The 10,929-nt window shown below is 30.5% G+C and overlaps 1 protein-coding gene across 1 annotated transcript; it reads right to left on the bottom strand.

Annotated features, from left to right (window-relative positions):
• Positions 1–226: 226 nt before the first annotated feature.
• Positions 227–3,427, bottom strand: LOC114713100 (ubiquitin-conjugating enzyme E2 32). The gene is made up of 5 exons (XM_028897685.1): positions 3,213–3,427; positions 2,155–2,286; positions 1,908–1,992; positions 1,250–1,413; positions 227–903 (listed from the first exon to the last, which is right to left on the bottom strand). Exons 1-5 carry the CDS (start codon positions 3,318–3,320, stop codon positions 481–483), a joined length of 912 nt encoding a protein of 303 aa, XP_028753518.1. The 5' UTR covers positions 3,321–3,427; the 3' UTR covers positions 227–480.
• Between the last annotated feature and the right edge of the window lie 7,502 nt (positions 3,428–10,929).

The following is a 10,929-nucleotide window of genomic DNA, read 5'->3' as shown; positions in this document are numbered from 1 at the left end:
TCCTTATTTGCCATTTTTCAAATTGATAATCCCAAATCACAATTTTACATATTTGGGAGTCATTATTTGCAATTTTCTCTATTTTCAACTCAACATTCAAAAACTCTGCAACCCACGCACTAAAAATCAAGTTTTGACATCAAATCAGAGTACATTTAATTAATTAAAAACAATTATGAGCGTCACAAAGTTCAAAACTATGATTCAAGAAACAATAACGAGCAAGGAACACAAGTTCATTTATATACCTTCACTTCCCACTAGAGAAAAATTCAAGCACACTTTTAAAATGCTCTCATTTTACTGGGAACGAAGGGGGGAAAATCTTTATTGGAGCCTGAAACAAGTGCTAGCAATTTATCAGTGCATTATATAATTACTTACAATGATTAAGTATACCTAGACGATACAGTTCTATAACTATATAAGGGCTTAAAAAACCTTTTTCCGCTGGAACCAGCAAACCGCAATGAATATACCTCAAGACCCATTCATGAAAACTGCACCATGTTCGGTAGATCTAATGAACTTCTTCAGCAGAAGGACCACAATTGCAATAGTGAGTCCTATGGCAGCCACTGTGAACAAGCGATCGTCAGGTTTTTGGACCCCTGTTTCTGGCTTTGGATTCGGATGAACTCTTGTACCTGAATTTTGAGAGGGAATCTCTCTTGAAACTTCAACTCCTCCAGGGCTAGGATTTGCAGGAGGAGGCATTTCTTGTTCTTCAAGAATCCTATCACCTACTGGTTCATCTGGAAGCTCCTCTCTTGCAGGTACAGCCTCGTGATTTTGCAGATTAGTCTCAGCCTCGGCTACCTCAGTTCTAAGGTTTTCTTCAGGAGACTGTGCGGGGCTGAGTTGAGGAACAGGGGGTGCTTTGCTGAGCACGTACTCGTGTATCTGGGATAAACCAAGAACAGCCCTCAAAATCAAGATCTTTAAGTTTGTACCGTAACCTTCTAAAACTTCATATAACCTACATTCACCGTCTCTAGATTTCAATTATAACAATAACCACCTCAATTTCAAGGTTTCACATTAATTTTCTCTTTTGGTAATTTATGCTGCATTTCATTAGGCAATTAGAGCTTCCAAGAGGACAACTGCATAAACTCTACCAACAATCACGTTCATATAAGGGAGGTTTTTGTATAAACTGAAACTATAGGGGGCGAGTGAGGTTTTCGTTTTTTAAACATTCCAGACGATCAATGTAATTTACTAAAAGGACAGCAAGCAAATATACCTCATCAATCAGTTTTTGACGATCAGGAGTCCCAAATTTCGGAGGTGCTTCCCGAGATTTAATGGCCAGGGCACGCCTTTCTTCCTTCTTGTAATCTAATGAGCCCAATGCACCATTTGGGTTGGTGGGCATGAATGCAATCAGGGCGACTAAAGCAGTTCTCACTGCCAAAAGACATTTACATAGGCTAAGTCACAACATTCTTCCATCAGAGATATAATATGAAGCTTCAATACAAACTCCATAATCAGTAATGGTAAGCTTAAACGAACCAAGAAATATTTTCTCAGCCTGGTTATTTTATATATATTTAAATTACTATTAATTTGTTTGATCAATATTTCTCAGTATGAGAAATAGCTCCCACCTTCTCCCATGAGGTAAGCAAAAGATATCATGATTCACGAACCCACCGGATGAACTGATGATACAAGAATAGCTACGCAACTTCACTTGTAAAGTAAAAATTATGTCCTCATACAGTTCAATCCCGCATATATGATTTCAATGTTTCTTGAAATTTAGACCACTCCACACTCAACTTTCAAAGCAGCAATAACAAAATAATTAGCATTGCATCATGAATCTTAGTATCTAAACTGATCAATCACATAAAAAAAATAACATAAAACAGAAACAATAAAGGAATATCAATTACCACTCCATGATGGTTGCCAATGCTCAGGATGATGATTTGATATGCTCAAGCAAATCTTGGTTTGGGTCTCAAAACGTCCATTCGGCTGATAGCACAACAGTGAAATTTATAAACATTTAGGAATTGAGCCTTCAAATGTAAGAGTTCCAACATATAAGATGGTTCAGAAAACAGAACTAATCAAAGATGGATCTACAATAGTATGACATAAAATCTAATCGATCCATATATTGGCAGAAAACCTTACCGTCAATAGCATAAATGAAGGTGGTTTGAATGGATATTCTGCAGGTAACTGGATACGTCCATGGTAAATACCACCCTCAAATTCAGTATCAGCAGGTCCTCTAATTGCGAATTGCCACTCAAAAATATTTTCCTGATGAAATTAAAGTTTGAGAAAATACTCTAATGTACAAGAAGAACAAAAGCATGATGTTCAATAGTGGAATAAATAATTAAAAATAGTAACAGAAAGGCTTCAAGATTTTTTTTTTTTTTGGGGTCACATGAAAGAATAGCATTATTTCAGTGGAAAGAGATGAAAATCTCCCCATTTTATACATTTAAATAAAGCACGAAGCATGTATCTTTCCAACATAACCCAGTCACTCTGAAATGTGTATTTGAATAAATCGACGGAACGGAATGTGGGAGAAAGACAGAGAATAAGGTGCTCCGAAACTAGAGGAAAGCAAACAGAATGATAAAGTTTCATGAGAAATGTTATGCTATAAAAGAAGAAATTCAATATACTTTCCACCCTACTTTGTTCCTAAACATGCATCCACAAGTTTCAATACCGCAATGACGGACTGACCATCATCCTTTATGCTATTATTCTATACAGTAATCGAAACTGTAATTTTAATTTTACTCACCCGCAAAAACTCCTGCCAGTGAACAAAGAAGCAAGACGTTAATTTTTTCTTTTTTCTTTTTACCAGCTCCACATAAGTGGGACGCACAAATATCGATTCATAAGATTCCCATAGACAATTTAATCTCGATTCACAAATCTCATCACGATTAGGCGACGACCACAATTCCAATCAATTAATTGTAACGTCGTTAGGTTTCGAGATAATGAATTATCAGTTAAGATCAAATTTAATGAACTGCAACCAACGAACAAACCTGAGTTCGATAATTCCAATAATCAATATCACATGATCAGATATAGAAAGAGAAACATTAAGCCCATTCAAATTAAGGAATTAACACAACGGATCTCGCTTTTCAAACCCTAATATAATTAGGACCCCAAGCAAAAGCAAGATTAGTAGCATTAAAAACAAAAAATACCTCAAGTGGCAGGCTCATGAAATCATCAGAGGGGTTCGATTGCATCTCCTTGACCTCCTGTAGAATCCGCTTCACTGCCGGGTTCTTCAAATTGTACTTGTCCGCCATGAGTCCTCAACCACTAACTTCGTACCAAAAATTCAATATAAATTTCAACAGACGCGAAACCTCCAACTTCGTCGGCACCGTCAACACCTCGTCAAAACACCGCCTCCACCCCCCGTGCGTCACAACAGAATTCCGGCGAAATTTTATCCAGGAGATGATCCCGAGAGTGGAAATGGCATTAATTATAGGGAAGAACCAGAAGGGAAAACGTTGGCTCTTCACTGGACACGTCATGCAGCACCCGCTGTCCCACGTGTCTTTATCTTATTGGATGAAGTGATGCAGGCTTTCGAATGCGCGTTCCCTGACTCGTCATTGATCCCATTGAAACGCAGCTCGAGAATAACAATGATAATTGAATCGGGTCGACCCAGTTACCGTTAAGACCATTTACATGAAAATAGTAATATTGAAATAAAATTATATAAATTCACAAATAAATTAGATATTATGAAAAAAAGTAGACTTTCTAAAATACAAGTTGACCAACTATTATCTGTTAAACTCAAAACTCCATTGTTTCGTACTGAGTAAGAAGAGGAAAAAATATATAACATCTATTTTTTGGCTAAAAATATAAAATCTAATTTGGTTAATCCGTTCAAAACTTCTCATTAAATCGGTCAAAAGAATGATTCACTGATTTACCAACTTGATTAATGGGCCATTTTGAATTTTAATACAATGTTTTTTTTAATCTTTTAGCATGAGTGAATTGTATCCTTGATTAGTTGATGATATATAAAATTCATAAACTAGTGTCTAAATTTTTTACATAATAAAAAAGATTTCATGGGTTATTGAGAATTCTGAGGAATTAAATTATTACTCAACAAATTCAAATCGTTAAAGGATGAAATCTCTTTAATATCAATTTTAGAAAAGAAATATTCCATTTTTGAAGAATTTTAATTTAAAAAGGGGTCAACTCTTAAATAAAACAAGGTCAACTTTCTATTGAAGGGTTCAAAACACGGTAACAATCAATTGACATGGCAAGTTACAAGCTGACGTGGATAACATGAAACGTGATAAGCTCGTAAATAAACATTCCACAAAATATTAGAAGTGGGAATTAGGGCCAGCCCAATTTACACGAGATGGCCATGGTGAGCCGAAGCAAGAATGAGTTGGACTGAGTCGGCGTTTTCTGATTTCGATAAGGAAAAATATTTGAGGAAAAAAGTTCACAATGACAAATTTAAATGAAAAAACCAACAGAGTTGAGCCTAGTAGTGAAAGAGGCTAATTCTCTACAAGGTGATAATCTAATATTTAAATTTCTATTGAAAAAAATGTTCACATTTAGTGCTCTAAAGTATTTCGAACAAGATTGTTTCTAATAAGAGAATACATATACCTGCCCAAAGAAAAAAAATAAAATAAACTGCTGGTTTTATGTAATATTTGGTCTTTCAAAGTCTGCATAAATTTTCTTGTAAAAAAGAAAAAGTTTGCATAGATTTTGGTTTTACTTCTTTGAGTTTTAAATCACAGATTTTGATTTTTTAAGGAGAAAAATGGTCTATATTTTTATTAAATTGTATGGACCATCATTTTAGATAGAAAAAAACTTGAGGAATCAAAATAAAAATGAGGACAAACCTGAGTCATAAAAATCGTATTAACCCTAGATTGTTAGGACGATACAAAACTATTCCACAACATAATGTTATTCATCTTCATAATCAATAATGATACTTCAATCTTGCTATTAAAAAAAAAATTTGAAATTGATTCCTCATCTTTATTCTTTTGGGCTAAGTACATGGCCTAATGGATTTGGCTCATATATAACTGTCATGAAATGTAAGAATTTTATGGGTGAATAATTTGTAAAAATCCTTTTGTGTGAATGATATTTAGTTTGAGTCCAGCGCTCCCCATTGATTGGAATAAAATAAGGAGAGAATTACAATGGGATTATAAGAAAAAAAATATAATTATAAAATAAATCCTAAGAGTTATCATTTTCTATTCTGAACTTATCATTACAAACTGTTTAAATTGTTATTTAGATCTTTTAGTGATTATTTTTCTTTTTTAGAATCTCATTGTAATTCTCCCTAAAATAAATCCCTTCATAGTGAGTTAAATGTACGACTCAATTTGGACCCAACTCCATGTGTTAAATAAAGAGAGTTTTTTAATTTTAAATTAACTAGAAAGTTATGGGCAATTGCAAAAATAAATTTTATTTCAACATATTTTTTAATAAGGAAAAACCATTCTTAAGGTACCTATAATTTCATTCAATTTTTAATTTGAAATCTTTTAATTTTATTCTTTTAACATGATTAATCTCTATAATTTTGCTTTATTAATATTATCAGAATATGTGCAAAAACTAATTATATGTATAAAGTAAAACTAAATGATTTAATATAAAGAGAAAAGCTCATACATATTAAATTAAAAATTAAAAGAATGATTTTTCCAATAAAAATCAATTAGTATAATGTGATATATGTTTAGATATACTTTTTTTTTTACTTGGCCAAAAAAAAAGATGTACTTTTTAAAAAAAGTTCGTTCAGTAGAAATTTATTTAAATGATATATTGAAAAATCGGTTTTAAAAAAACTGAAAAGCGAAGAAAAGTGAAAATCCAAAAGCCATAAAAAATTATTTGAATTTTAAAGTGACTTTTAAGTAAAAAGTTCTTTTGACTTTATGGATTAACATGCGGAGTTATTTTAGAAGTTTTTACTCAGAAGCGTTTGGCACTTAAAAGAATTTTTTTTAGATGTAAATTTACTCTAAAAAATTAAAGTCGTAGTGATTTTGACTTATATCATTGAAAAACTAACGTTTAACTGTTAAAATAGTGGCATGACCGTTAATACATTTAACAGTGAAGGACAAAATTGCGATGATTTTAAACATTTGGGATAGATTTGCACCCGAAAAAATTTTTAGGTGGCCAGCCTGAATAAAAACTTACAGAACAAATTTACAAAATACTCCTTTACCCAAATACTAATTTTTTTGCTCCATTGACTTTTAAAGCCCCAAGAGTCAGTTTTCGGTTCTCAAATAATGGAATCCCAAAACAAGCCATAGTAAGAAGTAAAATTTTCAAGAATAAAATTTAGATCTCACATATCTAATTTAGATAGTACTCATCCGGTCCTAAATATAAGACCCATTTAACTAATTTGATTAGATTAAGAAAGTTAGATAAGTTAGTTAACAATAAGAAATGTGACATGGTTTTCCTAAAATACCATAATCATCTTTCTTAATACCCTTTCTTCCTCTTCTACTTGATTATGGTTGAGGGAGTATCCATAGGGGTAATTTAAAGAAAATTGATAAATATGAGAAATGGGTCTTATATTTAGGACCAAAACTAACTCAACAATTGGGTCCTATATTAAGGACCGGAGGAGTACTACATAATTCCAAAAATTTTGAGATTAAAATTTAATATTTAAAAATTGTAGTTAAAATATTATCCTTTTTCTTATATTCAGCGCCTCGTAACTTTAAAAAAAAAAAAAGAACATTTAAAAAGAATGCAATATAATTTGAAATTGTTTTGTTTAGGCAGATACACAGGTCTTTGCTTTGACGCTTTTAATAACACGCGGAATGGCAAAAAGGGTGAAAATTTAGATTAACTTTAAAATGTTTAATGCACATGAGTTCATGAGGACAGCTTTTTTAAATAAAAATAATAATAAAGCACAAAAATTGAATAAACTATAATAACGAAAAGATTTAGTTAAGAAATTGTTGGTTGCACACATTCCACGCTTTATTAAAAGAAGCTCACTCTTATAATTTCTTATTATTCAAATCATCATATGAAAAAGCCTTTGCTAAAAGGATTATTAATGATAACTTTAACAGACATACAACACAAAACAAGTACCACGTAGGGACCCAAGAAACCCTAGCCAGAAAATGTGTGTACATGTGTTTTTTTTTAAAAAAAAAATTATTTATTTGACCCAAGAATCCCAAGATTAATTAATTAAAAAGGCTTGTGTTAATTTTTTTTTTTTCTTTCTCTTGCTATAGTTGTTCATCATGAACCCTTTTGACCTCTGGTTTAGCTTCATCCATGTTGAACCGACATTGCCTCTCTTAGTCATATTAGGTTAAAATATTAATTAGTCTAATTAAACTAATCTTGTGGAGATGTAGAGGAAGATTTCAATCCTCTCGATTTAAGTTCTTTAATTTTGAAATTTTATGAAGTTTCTTGGTTTTTGCAGCTTTCCCTCCCCAAAATTTTGTGTTGATATTCTTATCATTTATTTAGAAAAATTAACGTACACTAACTAATTTTTTTAATTTTTATAAATTAATTATCTAACTTTTAAAGACGGCAAAAAGCATATATATATCATAAAAATTTTACCATATTGTTAGCAAATATCTCTCTATATATAAAGTAGGCAGAATTTTAAATTACACAGTTATCATTCATGTAAAATTTTTCAACTTTATCAATTATGAAAAAAAAATTCATATTTATATTACATTCCAGAAAATAATTTAAGCAAACAATATCATTTTTTTTTTCAAAAAACAATCCGAACATAACTTTGCATGGATTCCTGACAGACCTAACAACCCACATACATCCCATGACTGCACAAAATGTCTCCTTTATGTCTCTAGCTTTTTAATTAGCTTAAAGCAGATATTGTCGTTTAATTATGGGAAAAGCCTTTGTTTTTATTAATCACTTTTGATTTATTATTAATTCCATGGATTATAATAATAATTACGCTTTTGACTTCATGAGACCACCCTATCCTTCAAGTCTACATTGAGAACTTGATGCCCCCCATATATAGAGTCTGGTTAATAAGTTGTATTTATGATAACTTTTGATATATTTTAGATTGATCGATTTAACTAAAATCGATATGGGTCCTATATAGTTTAGTGATATAAGTGATAACAATGCATCGCTGAAAGTTTTCTTTCTTTCCTTTTTTAATTTAAATGAAATATGAAAAGAATATAATTTTCGTTATTAAAAAGAGTCACATTTATGTTTTGTAAATCGAAAAAATTAAGTATAAGTCTAAAAAATTCTTATTTACAAATTAAACTTACATATTTTAAAGTAAAAATTAACAATTTATATTTATAAGTTGAACTTTCATATTTGCAAATCAAGTGATATTATTTACAAATAAAATTTATAAAAAAAAATTGAATTTCTTATAACCTCGTTATATCTAATTCTCTTACCTAGACAGCACATGGATATCAATTTTTTTTCCTTGTAAATAATACGTAGCACTTCACAAATTCTATATTTTATTTTATAAAATTAGCTACCACATGCATTTACACTTAACTCGATAGAAAAGAGAACCTTTTTTTTTTTGGCCTGAAATAGAAAAGAGGACCATAGGGCTCACGTCTCTTGAAAATAGGAAACTTTGTAATAATATTTTCTTATATATATGCTTATCGATAAGCGTGATTAATATTTAATTCTTCTTATTCATGCACTTACAAAATAAAAACAACGTGCATGTATTTTGGACCATCAATCAAATATTATGATATATAGCCATTAGTGTTGTAGATTCTTGTTCTTTCATCTATAAAATGGGACACACACATAACAAGTTGGCATGCTCAATCTGAGGAAAACTCCATATATACACAAGGCAAAAGTATTTAATTGGTTTCAGATTTCCATTAGTTTTCATCAATGGCAGGTTTTGTTCATCACACAATGCAGCCACAACACAATAATGGTGGGGCTAACCTGTATCTGGGAGAAGCACCATGTTATGGCTATGGCTTCTATTACAATCCTGACCTTCAAAACAATGAAGCTTTCACTCCTCATCAGTATGGTGTCTTCAATGGCCTAGGTAATGCATCTATCTTCTTTCTGCATTAATTATATCTATCGATTTGAAGTTTTGGTACGTAGTTGAATATGTATGTATGTGTAAAAGTACATTTTTTGGTTCTCTAATTTTATATAAAGCTTCAGTTTAGTTTCTTAATTTTTTTTTTTGAAGTATCTATTCAATCATTTAATTCTAACACCTTTAGTCTCAAGTTAAATGATGTTTTAGTACCAATCATTGTTATTTTTGTTTTAAAAAAATAAAATTAATACTACACCTCATGTGCCTTAATATAAGATAATCTCGTTTATAGTTTGATTTGAACTACAACCCAGATCTTATATTAAGGACACAAAGGTAGTATGTTAATATCTGAGAATGTTTTCTTAGTGTTTACTATTTTAATATTTTTTTGTTATGAAACTAACAAAGTTAGAGCTAAGAGGGTTTAAAAGATATTTTATAAAATTATTAAGGAACAAAAATAAAAGAAAAAAATCCCAAAAAAATACTTCTAAAATTTCAAAATCCCAAATTAGGAATGATTACAAAAATGGGTTGTTATTTTCTTTTTAAATGTTGCTAATTTTTATTAAAATATAGTAAACAAGACTTATTTGAAATTTTAAAAATTCAAAGGTTTTTTTTTGTTGGGATTTTTCCAAAATAAAATCCTATGTGAAGTTTAAAGACGGAATATAATGTACACTTAGATGAGGATATAGCTAGCTTATGATTATCAATAAGGGCATGTTTAGAACAGCTTATAAGTAGTTTTTCAATCATGATTTATGGAATACGAGACAAGTCTGTGAGAGGAGTTTTGTCTCGGTTTACGTGAAATGTGCTTATAAGAGATTTTCACTACTATCCCAAACATGCCCTAAGTTGTTACAAGCATGTTAAAGTTGATTGCTTGAAGCAAATTGGTAGAGTTATGGTCAATAAATAAAATTTTCAAATAGTTTAAAATTTTTACCCCTATTATCATATATAGTAGAATGAAAGGGTCAATATATAAATATAAATATATATATATATATATATATATCGTATAAGTGGAGAATAGTGGAAAGGGATTCTTAAAAGATGGCCTTTTTTAAAAATCTGAATTCATAAAAGATGGTCTAAATTAATTACATATTGCTATATGTAATTGATCAAAATGGTCCAATACACGACTTTTAACAAAGAAATTGATTTGCACTTATTCCATGAGTTGTTTCGCACACAACTTCATTGCTGTACAACACATTTTATGCATATCTATGTGTATATGTATGTGTGTGGGTATATATATGGAGAGTATAATCTGTTCGTGGAGAGCCCAAGTGATATTTTTAGTATACAATAGATGGTTGGTATAGAAAAATGAAATGGGGGGCCCAGGAGCTAGTATGTTGATTATAATTAGAACAAAAGGATCAGAAGCATCGATTCATTTAACTCGATATATATAGCCTCTGATCCTAATATAATTAAGGCACCATTTAGAATTTTGTTTAAATCTAAAACATAGGTCATCCTGTAATGTTAACCCTTTTTTTATTTTAAATTTATCCTTGTCACATGTGAAACTCCACTATTAATTAATTATAAAAATATATAATTCTTTTAGAAGACTAAGAATAAAACTAACTATTTTTTCAAGGTATATATATATACACACACACACATTTAAAAGTAAGGGGGTGAAGATCGATCCAACAAAATAAATTATTTTTTCAAATATATCCCGTATCTTAAAATATTTTATTATTCACCCAACATAATGA

This window comes from Neltuma alba, unplaced genomic scaffold (genome assembly GCF_004799145.2).
Source record: "Neltuma alba isolate B1F8T4 unplaced genomic scaffold, ASM479914v2 tig00011417_pilon, whole genome shotgun sequence".
In the NCBI taxonomy this organism is placed as follows: domain Eukaryota; kingdom Viridiplantae; phylum Streptophyta; class Magnoliopsida; order Fabales; family Fabaceae; genus Neltuma; species Neltuma alba.
This window is presented reverse-complemented; position numbering and strand designations above follow the sequence as displayed.

Excerpts from the sequence above, each read along its gene's own strand:
- LOC114713100 (XM_028897685.1), bottom strand. The coding sequence starts at position 3,320 with ATGGCGGACAAGTACAATTTGAAGAACCCGGCAGTGAAGCGGATTCTA. Across the intron at positions 1,414-1,907 it reads TTGGCAACCATCATGGAGTG|TGAGAACTGCTTTAGTCGCC; the intron begins GTAATTGATATT and ends GTCTTTTGGCAG. Across the intron at positions 904-1,249 it reads GTCAAAAACTGATTGATGAG|ATACACGAGTACGTGCTCAG; the intron begins GTATATTTGCTT and ends GGTTTATCCCAG.